The sequence below is a fragment of the Canis aureus genome, chromosome 11, assembly GCF_053574225.1.
Source record: "Canis aureus isolate CA01 chromosome 11, VMU_Caureus_v.1.0, whole genome shotgun sequence".
Lineage (NCBI taxonomy): Eukaryota > Metazoa > Chordata > Mammalia > Carnivora > Canidae > Canis > Canis aureus.
Genome location: NC_135621.1, coordinates 59,295,414 through 59,318,785, shown reverse-complemented (window position 1 = coordinate 59,318,785; position 23,372 = coordinate 59,295,414). Strand labels below are relative to the sequence as shown.

The 23,372-nt window shown below is 36.6% G+C and overlaps 1 protein-coding gene across 1 annotated transcript in view; it reads right to left on the bottom strand.

Annotated features, from left to right (window-relative positions):
* Positions 1–321: 321 nt before the first annotated feature.
* The window catches only part of CFAP36 (cilia and flagella associated protein 36), a 29,129-nt gene continuing 6,078 nt past the window's right edge, over positions 322–23,372 (bottom strand). The window contains exons 4-10 of the mRNA XM_077915450.1: positions 12,769–12,883; positions 8,596–8,683; positions 6,624–6,675; positions 4,403–4,505; positions 1,295–1,434; positions 1,005–1,154; positions 322–486 (exon numbers count right to left, since the gene is read on the bottom strand). Of these exons, the coding sequence (XP_077771576.1) occupies positions 385–486; positions 1,005–1,154; positions 1,295–1,434; positions 4,403–4,505; positions 6,624–6,675; positions 8,596–8,683; positions 12,769–12,883 (750 nt within the window). The 3' untranslated portion in view covers positions 322–384. The remainder of the gene's footprint in view (positions 487–1,004; positions 1,155–1,294; positions 1,435–4,402; positions 4,506–6,623; positions 6,676–8,595; positions 8,684–12,768; positions 12,884–23,372) is intronic.

Genomic DNA, 23,372 nt, shown 5'->3' with positions numbered 1-23,372 from the left:
GCTTTCTCAGGAGGCTTGGCCAGCCCTCCTGATAGTACTGCACTTTTCCCTTCTTACAATTTGCTCCTTGGGCCTTTCTCACTAGCCCCATGAAGGCAGGGACCCTGATGACCTAGTTGACTACTGTATCCTTGGCACAGTGTTGAGAACAAACAGGTAACCAAGTATGAATGAATAAATGCACTATCGGCTTTCTATACCCCTTCTCAGCCCAAGTAGCTGCCTTCTCCACCACCCTTTACCTCCAAAATTTAATAAAGTAGTAATAATAAGCTTATATTTGCATTTACGAACACAAGTATTTGAAACTAACAAGCTCGGTTTAAGGATTAAATAATTTATTTTTAAGAAAATTTGAACTGTTTTGCTAGGTTGTTTTTAAAATTACTTATTAATAACTTCTTCTTTAAGTTTCTCTGCAAGCAATCTCCTCTTTAGTAATGTTTGCTTCTCCTCTGCTGTCATTTCTGGTTTCTCTGTCATTTCCTTAAACAAAACAAAACAAAACAACAGAAAAGAAAAAAAAATTGGCTATAGTATAAGATGGGTTCATTTGTCTAAAATTCCCAACATACTGCCTCAAAGAGCATTTTCAGTAAATAAAAATTTAAAAAGCCACATGTGGACTGGGTTCCCTAAATCTCTTCTTTGCAAAAATCCTTTTAGGGAAGAAAGCCTCTTGGAGGTGGTGATGAGGGTACTGTTGCTGCTTTGTGGATAAAATACTGCAAAAGGCTTAGGTAAAATAGGCTGCTGACCCATAAGCACCCAGAGCAGGGCAAGTAAAGAAACAAGTGTAAATGAAACCGCTATCATTTCAACCTCACAAAATCATATCACAATGATCTCATGGCCTAGAAAAAACTGAACATGTGCTACACCAGCAGTGAGGTTAATAAGACTGGATCTACAAGCAACATTATCAAGGCTATCTTGCACACAATCTGATTTTGACAATTCCACCTCTAGATTTGCAAAGCTTTACACACTAAAGCTAGTCATACCTCTACCTCCCCAGCAGGCTTTCCTTTCTGCTCCGAGTTTTGTATCTGCTTAGTCTTCATATCCTTTCTCATGGACATCAACTTATCTCTCTTCTGCTTGAGATAGCGCTCTCGTTGTCGGAGCTCTTCTGTTCCAAGTGTTGATAAATTCTGGGTCAAAAAAGAGAAGGAACTATTTAAATTCAAGTCCAAGATACTAACAAAAGCCAAGTGTATGGCTGTTCACATTGTTTGTTCCTATTACTTTGTCATTCTCTTCATAGTCCTTAAAAAGTAATTTTTTTACTTACTGCTATTGGTCCTTCAATGCTTGCATGTTCCAGGCCAGGGATCTTCAGGCCTTTTTGTGGGAAGGAGGAAGTTTCAGACAGCATTTCCGGCTTTCTTGCCAAAGGTTGTACTGACTGATTAGCAAAATGCACTTTAACTTCTGGCAGTAATTAGATAGAGACCAATTAGAATGTTATAAAAAAATATTAAGTACCAGCCTAGGCTCACCAGAATGCTTAGTGTTTTCTTCTTCTTTTTTTCTACCCCCCCCTCACTTTTACTTAACACACACTGATTCAGTGCCTAGATTGTTTCAAGCCCTGGGTGAGAATAAACATGGTCCTTGTCTTCAAGGAGCTTGAACTACTCTTACTCATGAGTAAGGACATTTCAATAAATCCCAAGCTCCTGCTGTTTGGTACTACAGCTACAAGAAGTATAATACTTGTCTAAAGATTAGAACTACAATAGAATGTAATACAAGGTTCCCACATACGCTAAATAAACAGTACACAAAAATCCCTTACTGGCAATGTAACTCGTTGCCAAACTTGCTTACAGAAGAAACTAAGTGACCCTGTGTTTTCAGAACAATGAAGTTAAAGCTTTAATTATTGTACTAGACAATAATACCAATATCAACTTTTTGTTCATAATTCATACTGAAGATAACTTTAACAAACCTACCAATACTGTAAGAAAATGTAAAGATTTTAAAGTTAAGTAGAAGTTAGAAGCAGACACAACAAAGCACTCAATATTTTCCAGTGATTTGGTGACTGTGCTAAGATTAAGAAACCAGATTAACATGCTAGTTGCTTTTCTGAGCCTTTTTTATAAGACAAGGTGATTTTTTTTTTTTTAAGATGAAACATTTCATCTGAAACATTTTCAGGGTAAGGACATGAACTATGAAAGCAGATTGAGACAAGAAAAAAACTCAGATAAAAATGATAGCAAGAACTCAAAGGATGGGTGAACATGATATATATACATGTCTCAAAATGTTTAAAAATCTTGACAGCACAGTAAAATTGGAAATAAAATTCTGCATGAGCAAAAAACTTGCCAAGGACCACTGCTTTAGCATGGGGTGAGTGGACTAATGGCAGTGCCAGAGAGGTTGGAAGAACAGCCCTTAAGCCTCTTGGACAGTATGGAGAGTCTCCATAAGAGATGAGGCTGGAACTAACCTCCAACCAACAAGACAGGGAGTTACAGAATTAACTTAAAAATAAAGATGCTCAAACAAGTTGGTCATTACGAACCAATGTTGAACTCTTGTTCAACATGCCACTCTTGCTGATGGTGACTTTACGCAAAGGTAGGCTTAACCCTCAGATATGGAAGCACACAGTGAAGAAAGGGTAATTTGTTTCATTTCTGAGGAGGGGGATCCCAGGCACATAAGCATTTATATTCAATTCATGTACTTGTTCTGGATAATTCTTGCCTTGAGTTTGTTAGTTATGAACAGCTTGTATATTCTAACTCAGACCTAGGAAAGTGCTTGAAACCAAAATACTTAGCTTCTCTGATTTCTAGGAATAGACAATCAGAAAACTAGGAAGCTTAAAGAAAGATCATCTTATCTCTGGCAACTCTTTGCATCAATCTGAGAACAGATGCCATCCATTTCTAGCAGGAACCAAGGAAACACATGAAAAAAGGAAATTAACTCTTTTTTTAATTCTTCCCCAAATTAGGTTTTCAAAATGGACTTCCATCACTGTGCATGAAATGATTTTCAGGAATATCAGATATACTCATTCTTAAAAATAGTTTTTGGAAACTAAAGTCATTACTTTAGAAATTATCTGCCATTTATTCGGAGCCACATTAAGTCCATACTTGAGTTATATGTGGTTTAAGATTAAGTTTTCTATAACTTCTCTTAATAGATAATGAACTAGACAAAGCAGATGTATTCCAATTATGTGAGACACAAGACTGAAACAGTGTGGACTTAGGTCTGCATAAAACAGAAAGTTAAACTTGGGCCAGGAAATTTAAAAAGAGCTCAGACAAATCTAAAGCAGGTGCTTTCACAAACATAATTCAAATGAAGTTATTCTACCTAGAATCTGATTATGAAAAAAGAAAAATGGTTAAATTTGCTAGGAAGAAAGAAGAAAGGTAATTTCATAAACCTGCTTCTGTTTCATATGCCCCATTGTTTTATTAACTAAGAGTATAGTTCCTTAAAATCAATGGGTAAATATCAAACCCATCTTATCTCAATTATAAAAGTTCTTATATACTAAAGTGTAAAAAAACACAAGATTTGGATGAGGCAGAAGACCAAAGTAGGTTAGAGTTTTACCACTTAACAGCTCAGTGGTTTTGGACAAGTCACTCAACTTCCTCAAATTTCTTCTAAAACAAAAATAAGACAACAGAAAAATAAGGATCATAATTTCTTTTTTTTTTTTTTTTTAGGATCATAATTTCTATCTCAGTTGTGTGACTTGTTTTTTTTTTTAAAGAAAAGGACATTTATTTAAAGCCAAAGAAATACATGAGAAAATGAACTGAATTCGTGATTATGACTCAACTTCTGTTTCAGAATTTCTTGTTTTCTTATAGAGAAAATCAGAATATATTGAAAATGGATTTGCCATTTCTTGAACAAATTCATCCACTAACATTTTCCACAAGGATTCCCATCACTTTTAGTTTCAATATTTCCTGACTAAACGTCTCAATAAACTGGCTAATTCTTGGTTTCCTAGTTATGCTTTGATTCACTAGGAAAATAACTCGATATTACCTTTCTAAGTTCAGCTTCTCACAAATACTATATAATTGTGGTCAAGGAAGAGAACACAAATGCAATGTGAGCATATCTTGGAAGCTGCAGCCATGGCACAAAGGCTGGTGGAATTTTACTCACTGCTCGGGTTCCAGGCTTCACTTAGAAATCTGGGGACTACACCCTCTCTGTCAGCTGAGTATTTCCTACCTACAACCTCCATAGCGAAATTAAAAAAGAATTTTAAATACCCATGGGCATTCAACTCTCCCACCCAGGGGTTTTGAAAGTTAAGTATGTATGAGAAAGTAACATATTCTTTATAATGTTTATATATTCACATTGTTAGAGAAAGTTCAGTACACTTCAACCTTACCTGAGGGTGGGTGTGCAAAATGTTCACCATCCCCCTGGGAATTCTTCATTTCTGCAGTTTCATTAGCGTGCACTGGAGGTTCTTCTGTTTTAGCCTCTGATAACTTCAGGAATCCATAATACAATTTAAAAACAATTTTAGATTAATTTTGACTAATATACTACTTAGGGGACCCAAAGATGTTACTTTAAAAAATACGGTCTACTAAATAGATAACGAACAAGAGATTTTCCCAAGTTTTAAAGATGGTGCCAGCATTTTATAACTTTTATTTTTTGAGGCAGATATACATTCTCATTTTAAATCATGCAGTGCTAAGAGTAACTAGCTAGTATGCTTAGGACTTTGGACTTCCCAAGAAGTTAAGTTCAAACCCAGGCTTCGGGCAGCCCGGGTGGCTCAGTGGTTTAGTGCCGCCTTTGGCCCAGGGTGTGATCTTGGAGACCCGGGTTCGAGTCCCACATCGAGCTCCTTGCATGGAGCCTGCTTCTCCCTCTGCCTGTGTCTCTGCCTCTCTCTCTCTCTGTCTCTCATGAATAAATAAATTAAATGTTTAAAAAAAAAAAACAAACACGCTTCACCCTTACTGCTCATGTGACCTTGAAAAAGACACCAAAAATACTCTAATAAGAGAGATAAATCTACTGAATTAGTTAGGTGCTTTTCCACTTAGAATAATCTATATATTACCATGGTATGCCCAAAGAAGCCACAAATGGGTTTATTTCCATTTCTAAAATAAGCTCGAATATTTAAACCAAATAAATCATTTAAATCTTAGAACTAAGTAAACTGATAAATCATTTTTCTTAAAAACAGAGCAAAATCTCATCATGTGTAGATTATTATGTACCTCATGTCATAAGCCCCTATATGCTGGGTAATAGACTCAGGAAAATTCGTTATCATAATGTCAGTTCTACTTTTGTGTGTTTCAAGTTTTTTATAATACGATGTTTTTTAAAAAAGGTCTAAAAATCCATACATATACCCCTAAAACATAGTATTATTCAAGAAGCCAAATACAGGGGATCCCTGGGTGGCCCAGCAGTTTAGCGCCTGCCTTTGGCCCAGGGTGTGATCCTGGGGTCGTGGGATCAAGTCCCACATCAGGCTCCCTGCATAGAGCCTGCTTCTCCCTCAGCCTGTATCTCTGCCTCTCTCTCTCTCTCATAATAAAATCTTAAAAAAAATTAAAAAAAAAAAAAAAAGAAGCCAAATACAGTTTGCCTCTAAACCAGAGGGTTAATACTAATGTCTCCTGATAGCAGTTTGGAACTTATTTCTGTTCTATACTCTTACATTAAAAAATATTAATATCTATGAATTGCACCTCCCTTTACTAAAAGGAGATTTGCTTAAAGATAGATAAATCACCCCTTAATCCTAAAACATCTCTGTTTCTTCTGCTCTTCATTGGGTACCTTGCAGTAAAATAAAGCTTTTCAAAGATAGCGCATGATCCAAGCATGTATGATAGTGATTGAAGGAAAAAACAAAAGTGACTTTCAGGTGACTGAGAGACAGTTGCTATGCAGTTTCTCTTCCCTGTAAAGAGATTTGGGAAAACGTAGAAAGAGAGGCAGCTACAGGAGAGGAGAGGAAAATTAGCTTCCTTCACCTCAGCCAGATACATGTTTAATTTATCCTTAGAAAAGACTAAGCACTTTATGGAAATAGTTCCTAATGGAAGAACAGTATGTCAGGAAACATCATAACCGAATCACTCTGCTTCAGGCCAATAATATCAAAGTCTACAGGGGGCCTCAGGAATGACTGCAGCTGCTGTTTCAAAACAGTAAAGCAATCAAAGAGAGGGAGAAGTAAAATATTATTCTTAATGGACTCTTATTCATAAAATTAAGGAGAAATTCTTATAAGAAATCCCTCAAAATAGGAATGATATTAGTTTTTTGTAGTTAATCTCAGTGTTCATTGGGTATCTAAAAAGTAGTTTGTTGAGTGGGTTATAAAGTGAATATGCTTAGAATTGCCAAGAGAATATGATACTCTGAGGAACCGTGTAGTTCCACATAAGCAGCAAAACCTAGGTGTAAACTTAAGAAATAACAGCAATGAGGGGCACCTGCTGCTCAGTCAGTGGAATATGTGACTGGTGGTCTTGGGGTCATGAGTTTGAGCCCCATGTTGGGCGAGTTTACTTCAAAAAGAAAAAAAAAATGAAGTGCTTCTGTTATATTAATATGCTTAATGTGGGCACCTGCTTTTTTCTCTTCCTTTCTTCCTCCTGGTCATATTCCTCTTTTGATTTTCTGAAATATACAAAAATAAGGTAGAAAAGTAAATTTTCTTTTTTGGTCAAAGAACAAATATTCAACAAGCAACATGCTAAACTAAGCTCACAATATGTGCAAGGAATCTTGGAAACCTAAGATGGAAATAATCAGGCTTTTCTTAAAGCAGCTTAGAATCAACTGAGAAAAACATACATAAGCATATACAGCATAACATAGTAACAAAAACCACAGGTTTACCCATTTCTTCTGGATATGCGAATGACCCTTTTACTGAACAAAGACCTACACATTTGAAATCTTAAACCTAAACTTGAATGGCAAATCTGATCTCTCACTTTCAAGTAATAAGATCCATCTCTCCCCTCATTTTAGTTTTTCCAGTGGCACCAGGACTATCACAAAGCTCTTCTGATATCATTATGCCCTGACAGTTCTTGTAAACTGCTCGCTGGAGGCCTCTGATTTAGGAAAACAGCCAAGTCAACTCTCATCCATAACTAATAACTAGCTCTACTACTTTAAAGAGTACATTCCCCTCAAAAGTCCTTAGAAAATAAAATCTAAAAGTACAATATTGATCAATTTTCAGACCACCAATCAACCAACAGAAGCAACCAGTTCAAGTCAAAATGACCAGTCGCCTAAACCCATTAACAATATCCTTAATTCTTCAAACATATAAACTTAAAGCATTCTGTGTTGTCTCAGGCTCCCATCTGACCCTGCTGTGGAAAATAGGATCTGGCCAGAAGAGGTTGGGGTCACCAGCACACCTGCCTTCCTCTCCAAACTACTCAAATCCCCTGGGATTGGGATCCCTGGGTGGCGCAGCGGTTTAGCACCTGCCTTTGGCCCAGGGCGCGATCCTGGAAACCCGGGATCGAATCCCACGTCAGGCTCCTGGTGCATGTAGCCTGCTTCTCCTTCTGCCTATGTCTCTGCCTCTCTCTCTCTCTCTCTCTGTGACTATCATAAATAAATTAATTAAAAAAATTAAAAAAAAAAAATCCCCTGGGATTAAGCATTGAGCTCCTCCCATAGTTCCCCACTAGACCTATCCTCCTAATCACCATCCTACCTTGTCCTCCCTTCAGGTTTGGAATTGAGGAGAAGGTAGATAGGGGTGAAACTACAGGATGCTAGAAGATGGCCATGTGTATGGTTAGAGCTGAAGAGAAAGGAAAGGCTCCCAGAGAACAAGGTCCCATTCTGCAGGTGACACAGTGGCTGCAAGTATCCTTCTGCCCTAAGGCGATACATTTTAAACTAGGTGCTGCAATTGCTGCTCCCTTCCAAAACTCTCAGAGGGGTCAAGAGACAACAGGCCCAAGGGAAAAAGAAATGTTCCTTTAGTGGCCTGCACACTTCATGCCAGGCATTTGGCTGAGAATCATGTAACTGGGGTGAGGAAGAGACCAGCAAGACAGTCATCTGGGATAGGCACTTCCCACTGTCCACTTTTCCCTTGCAGGTTACCTGCTACCCAGTCAGATAGTTATTTCATCTGTGGAGTATGAATGTCCACCCTCCTAATGTTGAACAACTGGAATGAGTCACCTCTAATACCAAGGTCCAGAAGCCATGAAGTGTCTTGCTCACTCAGGCCACTACATGTACCCTTTCTAGGCATCAGGCTGGGTCTACAGCAGCCTGTTCCCACTGGTGGCTGCTCTCCTGTTCTCATGATAGGAGGGGCAGAAGCCCCTCCCATTTAGACTGATAGGGTATGAGGCATCTAAAAATCATTTTTTCTGTCCGTTAAAAATGTTATACTTAGTTATAAACAAATTCAGTGATGAATCATTTTATGGTTTTTCAGTAGAGAACTGTTATTTTTTTACTAGTTCATAATATCTTGGGGGAGAAAATATGTATGCAGATCACATCACAACATTACTAATCATCCACTCAAAAAAAATAATTAAAGAAGGATACCTAAGAACTTCCCTCAGGATTTTCATCTCTTCCTGTTCAAGGTCATTGACCATATCAGAACCATCTGTTAAGCAGTCAGGTAATACACCTGTTCAAAATCAAAGACCACACAAAAGAACATGAACTCAACTGAAAACATTTATTGCTCACTATTCTAACTCATCAAGAAGTACAAATCGGTTTATTAATATCTTTCACTTAAAAATGTGAAGCTATTATCTTTGAATTATCTAATTAAAGCTATTATCTTTTATAAAAACGGTCTTTTCTTACTTTTTCTTGTTTTACAGAATCAGCCCCACCAAAAACTCCAGTTTTACCTAGAAATTCTCTTCATAATGATTTGTATTACGTGTTAAAAATAACAATATAGCAATTAAGATTAGTTAATATAAACTATCACCTCCACTAATCATATACCGTCTGAGGATATACCAATGAAATCATTAAGCTCCTAATAATGAAAGTATGCTCTAGAAGTATCCTTTAAGTGTGAAAAGAGTTTACAAGACAAAATATAAAATACTTGGGCAGCCCCAGTGGCCCAGCAGTTTAGCGCCGCCTTCAGCCCGGGGTGTGATCCTAGAGACCCGGTATCAAATCCCACATTAGGCTCCCTGCACAGAGCTTGCTTCTCATTCTCTCTCTCTCTCTCTGTCATGAATAAATAAAATCTTAAAAAAATAAAATACTTTGTTAATTGAAACAGCATGTTAATACTCTACTATAGCAGATGCTACTGAAAAGGGCCCTGCTTACTATATGGGAAAAAGCACAGTGCTAAGCCCTCAGGGGGAATATAAAGATGAATAAAACAATCTGCCCCCAGAGCTCCTTTCCAGATATAGGGCCAATAACAACTTCAGTCCAAGGCAAATAATAATTCGTGGCAAGTAATATTAAGTATTGGTTGAATTTACTTTATTACCTATATCTTCCTAAGAAGCAGGTAGACTGGTAATCAGTGTTCTATTCATATCTATAATTAGTATATTCCCACAACATCAGCAGCATGTCTCTTAATTTTTACCTTCCATTTCTTTATCCACAGATGACTATGGGATTTTGGATCTGCTCTAAATTAAAGTAGCTTTATTATTCTAATCCCCTTGATGTTTAAATACATTTTTAATTAAACTTTTTATTTTGAGATAATTGCAGATTCACATGCAGCTGTAAGAATTAACACAGAGAGAGAGAGAGAGAGAGAGAGGCAGAGACACAGGCAGAGGGAGAAGCAGGCTCCATGCAGGGAGCCTGATGTGGGACTCGATCCCAGGACTCTAGGATCATACCCTGGGCCAAAGGCCTGGCGCTAACCGCTGAGTCACCCAGGGATTCCCTATGCATGCACCCTGTATCCAGTTTTCCCCCAATGTAACATCTTGCAAAGTAAAGGATAGTATCACAGCCAGAAAACTGACAGCTGTAAAACTAATCAATCTCAAGTGCATTTTTGCACTTTTTCCAGTTGAAAGATATAAAATTAGTATTCTCTGATAGTATTTCTAAGGAAAATTAAAAGAACTAAGGAACAAATAATGCAACAGTATAAAATACTTCAAAACCATCAAAATAATGCTCTGATTTGCATTCCCCCTGAAATTCTTTGATAAAATACAAGCAAGAATCCAGAGAGCCTTTGAAGTTTTCTTACTACAAAGACAATTTTCAAAGGGTCCGCAGTTTGAGTACAATCAACACTGCTCTAAAGTCCTAATCCCTGGATCTAAATTAAGCTACATTTTTAAATGCAAGCATTAAAAATGCTATGGCAGAAACTAAGTATTAGTTTGTATTTAAGTGTAAGCCAATAGTCCCACCCTATGGTTTGACACCAGCACTATTCCACATCATTGCCTCATCCTCCCTTGTTAATATAAACCAGATTTGTTTAATTATCAGGCAGCCAAGTACTTAGAGGGTGAGCCCTATCCCATCATAGGAAAGTGATTCATGATAATGGTCTCATTTCCCTTGCCAGAGGGTTTAAGAAAAGCATGTGACCCCAATCCTGACCAATAGGACCTGACAGGGAAATTCCTGGGGGGTTTCCATGCAGGTTTTCTCCTGCTAACAAAAAGAGATGTACAGGAAGAAACACCCTTTTTCTTCATGAGATGTTGTTGAGTCTCATCCAATGCAGCTAGAGTGCAATCAGGAGAGAGGATCCTGAGAACAGCAGAGTATAAAGACGGAAAGTGTCACATTCTTGATGATATTGCTGAGCCACTAACTTAATCAAGGCGAACTGTCTTCCTTCCCTCTTTCCTCTGGACTTCTTGTTTTGTGAGATGATCATTTCTTACTGCTTAGGACATTCTCATTGAGGCTTCCTGCTAATGGCAGCCTGAGGCATCCAGCTAATACAACTATATATACTTGTTCCCTTTATATTAAAATCTAATTGAGTTTCCAGTTAAATTGCATCCTGAAAACTACAGAGTGCCAATATCAAGTTTACTAGCTTTTTTATCAAAACTGATCCCCCAGAACAATTTTAACAACAGGGATCCCTGGGTGGCGCAGCGGTTTGGCGCCTGCCTTTGGCCCAGGGCGCGATCCCGGAGACCGGGGATCGAATCCCACGTCGGGCTCCCGGTGCATGGAGCCTGCTTCTCCCTCTGCCTGTGTCTCTGCCTCTCTCTCTCTCTCACTGTGTGCCTATCATAAATAAAATAAAATTAAATTAAAAAAAAAAAACATAAAATAACTATTCACATTCTCCATCCCATAGGTCAGAATAAAGCATAATTTCAGGAAACATTCAGAGAAAAGGATTTTATAAAGTAAACCATGGTAGAAAGACAGACTGTTTTCCAAGCTTATTTACACCAAAGCAACAGCACAGTGTCATGCATCACTCAGGGTTAGGGTGATGCTATCTCCTACCTCACCTGCTGTGAAAAGCATCCTAGGATTTTACAAGATAGCTATTGGCTCTAAGAGACAGTCTCCACTCACATATTAATAAAAGGAGAATCCACAAGGACTCTACAACACTCCAATGTTTGCCCTGCAACAACAGACGCTCATGTTGGATGTCCCAGACCTTAAAAGCAAACAGTACAACTGAATATAGTTCTCACATCCTCAAGAAACGATTTTTAAAAAGGTCCTGCCACCAAGCCATTAAAGATTACATAGGCATGGTCAAGAATATCAGTCCAGTCTATTGAGCAAAGGAACACATAGGTATTAAAGTATACTAGAGCTAGAAATCAGAAAGGAGGTAAGAATCTGGATTGAATCTGGATTGAAAAGGAGATAGTACAATAAGAAGTATGGTTAGAGGGATCCCTGGGTGGCGCAGCGGTTTGGCGCCTGCCTTTGGCCCGGCGCGCGATCCTGGAGATTCGGGATCGAATTCCACGTCGGGCTCCCTGCATGGAGCCTGCTTCTCCCTCTGCCTGTGTCTCTGCCTCTCTCTCTCTCTGTGTGTGTGACTATCATGAATAAATAAATAAAAATCTTTAAAAAAAAAAAAAAGTATGGTTAGAAACTCAGATGTGTTGAGTCAAGCTGTTACATGTAATTCAAATACACAAGAAGGGAACAAAAGCAGGAAGAACTAGGGATAGAATGAGATTAGACAAAGGAGTCAGGGAATAGATATAACTAGAGAGGGTTACTAGGGCCTGGAGTTCTGTTTTCCTTTCTACCTGATGGTAGTGCAATACCTGCCCATTGCCCTAGTTTGGTCCCAGGACCAGCAGCATCACCTGGGAACTTGTTAAAAATGCAGAGCATTCAGTCCCACCCCAGACCTACTGAATCAGAAGTGGGAAGCAACAATATGTGTTTCAACAACCCTCCAACTACTCCCAAAGCCACTGTCTCCTACCAAGGTCCTAACAATAATAAGCCAGAGGGAAAAGACTAGTCACCTTCTCTCAACAGTAACTAAAACTGTGACCTTTCAAAAATACTGAATTTCATAAACAAAATGGCTAGAAGAAAAATCAAGCTCTCTGAGCCCTAAAACATCCATTAAATCAAATTCTGGTCCACTTTCTTTGAGGTGGCAAACACAAACTTATTGGGAAGTTTACATTCTTGAATCTTTTCACTCAGCAAGTTTGAAATACATTTACACAGAGCAGCTACATTTAAGACCATAATAAAATCAGAATTGACAAAACTGAAAAAAAAAAAAAGCATTTAGCATTTTACCATTTCTCTCTTGAATTATTCGAATGGCTTGCAGCTGCATTTCAATGTTTTTCTGGACCATCATTGCTTTAAAGATAGTAAAATCTTCTGCTGCCAACACAGGTTGCAAAATGGCCTATGGAAAGAAGTCTGAAAGTTAGATGAAGATTCAAGTTTCATTTAAACTATTTCCCACACATTTAAATCATTTTTATGGTGAATCATTTCTATTAATTCAAGAATGCCATATTATTATTTATGGTCAGATGACTCAAAAGGAAAAGTTTAAGATTCTAAAAGCCTTTAATGTAAGGTTCTCAAGAGGCTGACTCTCCTAATCCCCAGAACCCCAAGAAGCTAAGGCTGACAATGGTGATGTATTTTCCAAATGAACCAGAGCTGAGTAACTGAAAAACAACATAGAAATTGGGCTTACTTTTTTAAAAACACCACTTTAGTATCTGGATTCATTTTGCAGCCAAAATAATGATATTTTTTTATTCTATTACTTGAAATTTACTGTTACTAATAAATTGGTAACTAAAAAGTTATCCCTTAATAAAAGTACCAAGTTAAATAAAAGTAAATGCAAAAAAAATGAAGTCTGGAAAGTAAGTGTCATGAGATACTAGTAATGTGAGAACACAACTGTGCTAGACAGAAAGTTTCATGTAAGAGGTAAATCAGAAATTATGATGTGAAATCATCTTCTGGATGAAACAAAAATGTGACACATTAGGGAAAGAATGAAGGGGTCTACCCTAGAGTACCAAATTAACACTTCCTTAACTATAGGGAGCTATTGCTGTATTAAAGAGAAAACCAATTCCCAAGCTGATCAATAATAAGTAAAATAAGATTTGCAATGTGTAAAAACCCAGAAAACACTCAAATTTTATGCACCTGACTAAAATCTTATTTCAAGTTTTACGTAATATTCATGTAAAAGCTGAACACACATGCAGAGGCAACCAAGTGTGTGCTATTGTTCACCAGGCAGGCAGCAACGATAATGTCAGACACCTCAACAAAAGCTCTATCAAACAGCTTAAGCAAAGAGGAAGGAGCCCTTCCCCCAGAGACCAGCTCATATCCCAGACAACTGCAGTATATAGTAAAGCAAAACAAAACCTAAAAGCAGCTCTCTGTGACATTTATGAGGAGTCAACTGTAGAAAAAAATGATGGAAAGTTTCTTCCCCTTAAATTCACATACACTGTTCAAAAGACCCACAGCAGGACAGAGCAGACAGGCTTGATTCAAAGCTGTAACCTAAAGCTCAGTATTGAAAACATTTGTGGACAGTCTCTGTGATAGATTAGTGATGTCTGCCAAGACACCCTTCTAGGATTATGCCCGCATGCAACTTTGTTCTGGGGCTTCCTAGACTTCTTATCAGTGATATTAAGGTCTTTATCCTTCACACTAATAAACACTTGAAGGGCAATGCTATTAATAGCAATGTATCAAGTAGAGCTTCTAACAGCAAGTCAGAGTTTGAGTTGATACATAAGTGTGTACCTTGACACATTTAAGAAATGCATATTCCTAAACCATGCCCTAGATATAATGAATCTAAATTTCTAGAGGATGGGTGCTGTGGTCGCTTCCTCAGTACCATATACCTAAAGGATGGATCCCCATGTATCTCCACAGATAATTCTTAGAACATTAAAGCTCGAGAACAATTGATACACTAGAAGAAAATGAGCCCATGATATCAAAATCCATTTCCAGCTTAACCATGTACCAAGTGTTTGATTCTGAGTATGTCATTTAGTTCTCTAAACTTCAGCTTTCTTCATCTGAAAATTGGTACTAGAATAATAATAGTAATACAGTATTTTGTTGAATCTAAGACTCCACATAAGTAAAATAAGCCTGTACTTCATGTACCAATTACAATATGTTATACATTGTAAAATACATTCTCATTTCAGAGGTATTACAATATGAAACATTTGCATTTTGAAAGAAATATAATAATAACTTTCTGTCTGGGTGTTGAAATTAAATAAGGTGAGTAAGCACTTTTTAAATAGAAAAGTACCTATAAAAGTAATTGTTTTGGTCCTGTAGAAGCTGCTTAAATATCAAAATGGTACACCAAACCTAACAACTTTATAGCAATGGGGTTCTTCTGGTTCAATGAAATGGATAAGCGCTTCTGATAAAGGCAGTTAGAGGAACTAAATATAAGAGTTACTTTAAAAAAATGGCAAGTACCTTAAAAACAACAACAATCTTAAGTATTCATTAAGTTAACTGAAATGTCAAACTACTATGACAGAAGACTATGAAGTAAGGTAAATGTGATAGTGTCTATGTTTGAGAAAAGCACATTAACAAATAAAATGAACACTGAGTACTTAGGACTCTGACTTACATGAGTTTACAAGACATTCAAATATATTCACACTTAGCCTAAAGTTACCCTATTATTATCTCTGCTTAGAGTTCATCATACCATAGTTTTGAAAAGTACGAGTGATTTCATGCACTTATAGTCCTCCATTAACAGACGTAACTACCAGGAGAAACAGATGAATTCATGATTATAGCTGGAGACTTCAATACCCTCTATCAGCAGCAGACAGATCCAGCAGGCAGAAAATCAGAAAGGTCATTAGTTGAACTGAACAGCACCTTCAGTCAAGTGGACCAAATTGACATTTCTCCAAAAACAGAAAAATACAAATTTTTCTCAAGCACACATGAGAAATTCACCCAAATAGACTATATTCTGGGCCATGAAACACATCTTAATGAATTTAAAAGAATAGGAATCATATGAAGTATCCTCTCACACCACAATGGAATTAAACTAGAAATCAATAGCAGAAAGATTGCCGGAAAAACTTAAAATGCTTGGAGATTAAACACACTTCTAAAGAACATGTGGGTAAAAGAATTACAGTTGACCCTTGAACAACGTGGGGCTAAGGGGCACTGACCCTATGATAGATAGGGTATTTGACCTATGCAGTCAAATATCTGCATATAACTCTGACTCCCCCAAACCTAACTACTAATAGCCTGATGATGACCAAGAAGCCTTATCAATTACATAAACAGTGCACTAACACATATTGCATACGTTACATGTATTATATACTGCATTCTTACAATAAGCTACAGAAGAGAAGAGAAAATGTTACTATGAAAAGGACGGGCATAAAAAAAAAAAAGAAGAAAAAGAAAGAAAGAAAAGGACGGGCAGCCCCAGTGGCCCAGTGGTTTAGTGCCACCTTCAGCCCAGGGCGTGATCCTGGAGACCCGGGATCGAATCCCACATCAGGCTCCCTGCATGGAGCCTGCTTCTCCCTCTGCCTGTGTCTCTGCCTCTCTCTCTCTCTCTCTGTCTCTCATGAATAAATAAATAAAATCTTTTAAAAAAGAAAGAAAATCATAAGGAAACTAAAAGACAACCTCCTGAATAGGAGAAGATATTTACTTTTTTTTTTTTTTTTTTGGAGAAGATATTTACAAATGATATATCCAATAAAGGGATAGTATCCAAAATATATAAAGAATTTGCACAACACCAAAAAAACCCAATCATCCAATTAAAAATGGCTAGAAGATATGAACAAACATTTCTCCAAAGACATACAGATGGCCAACAGATCTATGAAAAGATGCTAAACATCACTCATCATGAGGAAAATGCATATGAAAACCATAATGATATATCACCTCATACCTGTCAGCATGGCTAAAATTTAAAAAAAAATGAAACAAGTGTTGGTGAGGATGTAGAGAAAAAGGTGGATTGGGAATGCAAGCTGGTGTAGCCACTGTGGAAAATATTATGGAGGTTCCTCAAAAAAATTAAAAATAGAAATATTATAGGACCCAGTAATCTCACTCTGGGTATTTACTCAAAAAATACAGAAACACTAATTCAAAAAGATGTATTTACCCTATGTTGACTGCAGCATTATTTACAATAGTCAAATTATGGAAGCAGCTCAAGTATGCACTGATAGATGAATGGATAAAGAAGAGGCAGTATATACATACAATGGAATATTCATCCATTAAAAAGAATGAAATCTTGACACTTACAGCAACATAGTTGGATCTAGAGAATATAATGCTAAGCGAAATAAGCCAGTCAGAGAAGGACAAATACCATATGATCTCACTCATGTGTGGAATTTAAGAAGCAACAAAGGAAAAAAAGAGACAAACTAAAAAACAAAAAAAAATTTTTTAAAGATTTTACTTATTTGAGAGAGAGAGAGTGCACATGAGAGAAAGAGAGAGAGAGCACATGTGCACCCGAGCCATGGGGAGGGGCAGAGGGAAAAGCCGACTCCTCACTGAGCAGGGAGCCTGAGGCAGGACTCGATCCCAGAACCCTGGGATCATGACTTGAGCTGAAGGCAGACACCTAACCAACTGAGCCACCCAGGTACCCCAAAAAACAGGCTCTTATTACAGAGAATAAACTAATGGTTACCAGAGGCAAGGTGGGTGGGAGAGGATGAAATAGGTGAAGGGGATTAAGAGTACACTTATCGGGATCCCTGGGTGGCGCAGCAGTTTAGCGCCTGCCTTTGGCCCGGGCGCGATCCTGGAGACCCGGGATTGAATCCCACATCGGGCTCCCGGTGCATGAAGCCTGCTTCTCCCTCTGCCTGTGTCTCTGCCTCTCTCTCTCTCTCACTGTGTGCCTATCATTAATAAGTAAAATAAAATTTAAAAAAAAATTAAAAAAAAAAATTAAAAAGAGTACACTTATCATGATGAGCACTGAATAACGTATAGAATTGTTGAATCACTATATTGTACACCTGGAACTAATATAACACTGTATATTAACTATACTGGAATTAAAATTAAAAAGAAAATCATAAGGAAAAGAAAATGCATTTACAGCACTGTTCTGTATTTATAAAAAAAAAGAAAAAACCTGTGTATTAGTGGATCCACACAGGTCAAACCTGTGTTTTTCAAAGGCTAACTGTAGTCCAAAGAGAAGTTTCTTTTTTTAAGAGAATTTTGTTTTAAGATTTTATTTATTTATTCATGAGAGAGAGAGAGAGAGAGAGAGGCAGAGACAGAGGCTGAGGGAGAAGCAGGCTCCATGCAGGGAGCCTGATGTGGGACTCGATCCCAGGACTCCAGGATCATGCCCTGGGCCAAAGGCAGGTGCTAAACCCCTGAGCCACCCAGGGATCCCCATTAAGAGAATTTTTTAAAACATTTCTAACTAAATGAATATACAACTTATCGAAATTTGTAGGGTGCAGCAAAAGTAGTGCTCAGGGGAAATTTATAACATTAAATGCATATATTTATTTTTTAATATAATCTATTATTTTCATAAACATTAATTTTTTTAAAAGATTTTACTTATTTAATCATGAGAGATGGAGAGAGAGAGAGGCAGAAACAGGCAGAGGGAGAAGCAGGCTCCATGCAGGGAGTCTGATGTGGGACTCTATCCCAGGACTCTGGAATCATGCCTCTGAGTCAAAGGCAGATGCTCAACTGCTGAGCCACCCAGGCATCCCAAATGCATATATTTAAAAAGAAAAAATATCTAACATTAATAATCTAAGCTTTCGCCTCAGGAACTACAAAAAGAAGAATAAATTAAATCCAAGGTAAGTATAGGGGGAAAAAACAGTAGAAATTAGAGAAGAAATCAATTAAATTTAAAATTAAGTCAACACAATTAAAAGTTGATTCTTCAAAAATAGCAACCTCTAGCCAGGTTAACAATGAAAAAAAGAGAGAAAAAACATAAATTGCTATTATCAGGAATGAAAGATGGTACATCACTACAGATCCCAAGGACATTAAAAGTATATAAAGAAATATTATGAACTCTATGTCCATAAATTGTATAACCTAGACAAAATGGACCAATAACTTGAAAAACACAATCTGCCAAACTCACGCAAGAAAAAAGAGACAATGTGAATAAGGTAATAGATAGATAGGAATATTCTGTCTATATCTACATCTATTAAGAGAGGGAATCTGGAGCACCTGGGTAGCGCATTCAGTTAAACGTCTGCCTTTGGCTCTGTTCATGATCTCAAGTTCCTGCATGGGCTCCCTGCTCAGCAGGAAGTCTGCTTCTCCCTCACCCTTTGCCCCTCCCCCTTGCTTGTATGTGCTCTCTCTCTCTCTCTCTCTCTCTCTCGCTCTCTCTCGCAAATAAATAAAATCTTTAAAAAAAGAAGGAATCAATAATTAATAACCTTCTGAAACAGCACCAGGCCTAGCTAGGTCCACTCGTAAATTCTACCAAATATTTAATGAAGGAATTATACAATTCTCTACCAAAAAAAAAAAAAAAAAGATAAAACTTAGAAAAAAACTTACAGATTCATATTATTTCTCAAAAGAATAATGATTAAATATTTACTTGCAGAAGTTAAATAGCATAACCTAGAGAACTGATGTAAAAGCCTTTATACTGATTCAAATTATCAAGGGGAAAAAAAGTATGACTTTGAAGTCCACTATCTCTTCTATATATAACTTAGTGTCCATGCTATTGTTTCACCAACTCTCCCTGTGTGATTCAGATTAGGATTTACATGTATTTGAACATGCATATGAAAATCTGCCCTTAGATAAGAATCCTCAAAAAAAAAAAAAAAAAAAAAACCTATACCAATTCTTCACAATCTCTTCTAGAAAATAGAAGAGGGAATACTCAACTTATTTTATGTGGCCAGCATTACACTTACACCAAAACTAGACAAAAACACTATAAGAAAGAACAATATCTCTCATGAACAGAGATGCAAAAATACCCAACAAAGTATTAGCAAATTGAACCCAACAATGTATAAAAAGAGCTATACACCATGACCAAGTAAATTTATTCTAGTTATGCAAGGTTGGTTCAACATCCAAAATTAATTAATGGAATCCATCACATCAAGAAGCTAAAAAAGAAAAATCATATGATAATTTCAATAGATGCAGAAAAAGTACTTGACAATATCTAACATCCATTCATGATAAAAACTCTCAGCAAATGAGGAATAGGGAGAAATTTCCTTAATCCAATAAAGAACATCTATAAAAAACAGACAGAACATTATATATAATGGTGAGAAACTAGATGCTTTCCCACTAAGATCAGAAACAAGTCCCCTCCCACCACTCCAATTCCACATTATACTGGTTAATGCATTAAGAAAAGGTACAAAGGAAGGAAGAAATATAACAGTTTTTGTCACAGATGACAGACAATCCCAAAGAATCAGTTTAAAGAAACTCCTGGAACCAATAAGTAATTATAGCAGTAGTGCAGGATACAAGGTTTCCTATATACTGGCAATGAAATGGGAATATGAAATAAAAAACATAATAGGATTTACATTAGCTCCACAATAAAAGAAGCACTTAGGAATAAGCCTAACAAAATACACAGAAGATTTATATAAGGAAACTAAAAAACTCTGATGAAAGAAATGAAAGGTAATGTAAATTAATGGAGAGATATTCCATGTTTATAGATAAAAAATACTCAGCATTGTTAACATGTCAATTCTTCCTAACTTGATCTGTGGATTTATGCAACCTGAACAGAATACAGCAAGTTATTTTGTAGACAACAAACTGATATTAAAATTTACATGAAAAGTCAAGTCCCAGAATAACCATACAATACGGAAAAAGAACGAAGTCAGAGGTACTCATACTACCTGACTTCAAGACTTACTATGAACTACAATAATCAAGACACTATGGTACTGGTGAAAGAGTTGATGAATAGATTAAAATAGATTAATGGAACAGAAAGAACCTGAAAATAGACCAACACAAACATAGTCAACAGATTTTTGAACAAAGAAACAAAGGCAATCCAATGGAGAAAAGATACTCTTTCCAGCAAATTGTGTGACAAGAATTGGATATCTACATGCAAAAAAAAAATCTAAATACTGACTTTACACCTTTCACAGAAATTAACTCAAAATGGAACACAGACTTAAAATGTAAAAAACAAAACCATAAAACTTCTAGAAGGTAGCATAGAGAAAGTCTTGCTAACCTTGGGTTTGGCAATGACTTCTGTAGATAGAACACCAAAAGCATAATCCATGAAAGAAAACTGATAAATCATGGGCTTCATTAAAATAACAAAAACATCTGCTCTGTGAAAGACACTGTTAAGGAAGGAAAAAAGTCACAGAAGAAAATTCGGTGAAATATTTGCAAAACCCATATCTGATAAAGGAGACTTGTATCAAAAATTGTATACAAAGAACTCTTACAACTACTATACAAAGAACTCAAAGAAAACAACTCAATTTTAAAATGGGCAAAAATAAACCACTACACACCTATTAAAAAGGCTAAAAATGCAAAAAAACTGACAATACCAAGTGCTTCCAAAGATGTGGAGCAACAGGAACTCCTAGTCATGGCTCGTGAAAATTCAAAATGGTACAACTACTTTAGAAGAGAATTTGGCAATTTCTTATAAAGCTAAACTTAATCTTACTATGTGATCTAGCAATCTTGCTCCTAGGTATTTATTTGCCCAAATGAGTTGAAAACTTTATGTACACACAAAAGCCTAACTATGAATATTTGTACTACCCTTTTCATAATTACCAAACACTGGAAGACACCAAAATATCCTTCAAAATGTAAACTGATAAACTGTGATTCATCCATATAATAGAATGTTACTCACCAACAAAAAGAAATGAACTATCAAACAACAACAACAAAAACATGAAAGAACCTTAAATTCATATTGATTAGTGAAAGAAGCCAGTCTGAAAAGGCATATAGTATATGATCCCAATTATATGACATTCTGAAAAATGCAAAACTAGAGAGCCAGTAAAATGCAGTGGTTGCCAGGGGCAAGGATGGAAAGGATAAATATGCAGGGAACAAGGGGATTTTTAAAACAATAAAACTATTTTGTAAGATATTATAATGATGAATATATGACATTATGTATTTGGCAAAATTCATAGAACTGTATAACACAGAGTAAACCGTAATGTTAACTGTGGACATTAGTTAATAATTAATGTATCAATGCTGACTCATCAATTTTAACAAATATACCACACTAATGAAAATGTCAATAATAAGGGACACTGTACTATCTGCTCAATTTTCTATAAACCTAAAATTGCTCTAAAAAATAAGCCTACTGAGGCACCTGTGGGGCTCAGTCGGTTCAGCGCCAACTATTGATTTTGGCTCAGGTCATGATCTCAGTGAGTGAGATCCAGCTCAGTGTGGAGCCCCACATCAGGCTCTGGCTCAGCACAGAGTATGCTTGAGATTCCCTCTCCCTACCCAAGCGTGCTGTCTCACATTTTCTCTTGCTCTCTCTCTCATAAATAAATAAAATCTCTTAAAAAATAAAAAATAAAGCCTACTAAATTTTAAAAAATCTTACTAATACACAAAATATTGTTAATTATCCTGTGGTATTTTTAGAAAATGAAAGTTACACCACATATGCAATCTTTTCAATGATATAAATCATTGGAAAAATAACATAATTTTGCCTAATTACTATCATAATTTAAATGTTTCTTAAAGTGTTAACTTTTATAGTATAAAAGTCAAAACAAGGATGTCTGGGTGGCTCAGTGGTTGAGCATCTGCCTTGGGCTCAGGAGTGATCCCGGGATCTGGGATCTAGTCCCACATTGGGCTCCCTCCAAGGAGCCTGCTTCTCCCTCTGCCTATGTGTCTCTGCCTCTCTCTCTGTGTCTTTCATGAATAAATAAAATCTTTTTAAAAAATGAAATAAAAGGCAAAACAAATCAAATAAAAGCAAAAGTAAAAAACACTGTCTCTTGCTATATAAAAGTCTTTTGCAATACAGTATATAGAAATCAATGATGAATTTTATCCTTAACAAAAAATCATAAGGAAGTCAAAATAAAAGAAGTCACCTTTGTCTACTTCAGTTGGAAAACACCACAAAATTACAAAATTCAACTTAAGATGACTGAAATAATAAATATCTCAGTAGCTATTATAGTATCATATTTTCTAAACAGTTAATTCATGAGCATGTTTTAAGAAATCACATATTCTACAGAAAAATATGACCTTAAGGGTTTTTTGTTCTTGTTGTCTTACACAGAGTTCTTCATCTGATGCACTCCTTGCTACTCCTGCTGACTTCAATAAACAGAGTATGGGAGGGGCAGTGGTATAGGTATAATGATACCAAGCCAGGTGAAAAGAATTTTGTTAAGTGGGCTTTAGCAGTATAATTCATTGGGAGCTGGTTTAAACAATCAAAACCAAACCAAGCAAACCAAGACAAAGTAAAAATTATCCCTTCAATAACCCAAGGCAAGCAACTGGTCCTTGGTTAATTCTCAGGCACCCTTTACTGGCATAATGGAATCAGCATCCTGATCTTTACGTATAAAGAGTAGATTATTGCTGCAAAGCAGTAAGTAAAATAGCTTTAAGCTGTTTTTCTGGTAATGGTAAAGGCCTTGTGCTGATTCAGTCATATTGCTATTCAGTATATGATGCTAAGTATTTGCTCCAGAAGAGAAGACAGCTAACTAGTCCACATGGGGATTGAACCAATGACCCTGGCCTAATTAGCACACTGCTAATCAACCACCAAAATAGCTAGTATTAATTAGGAG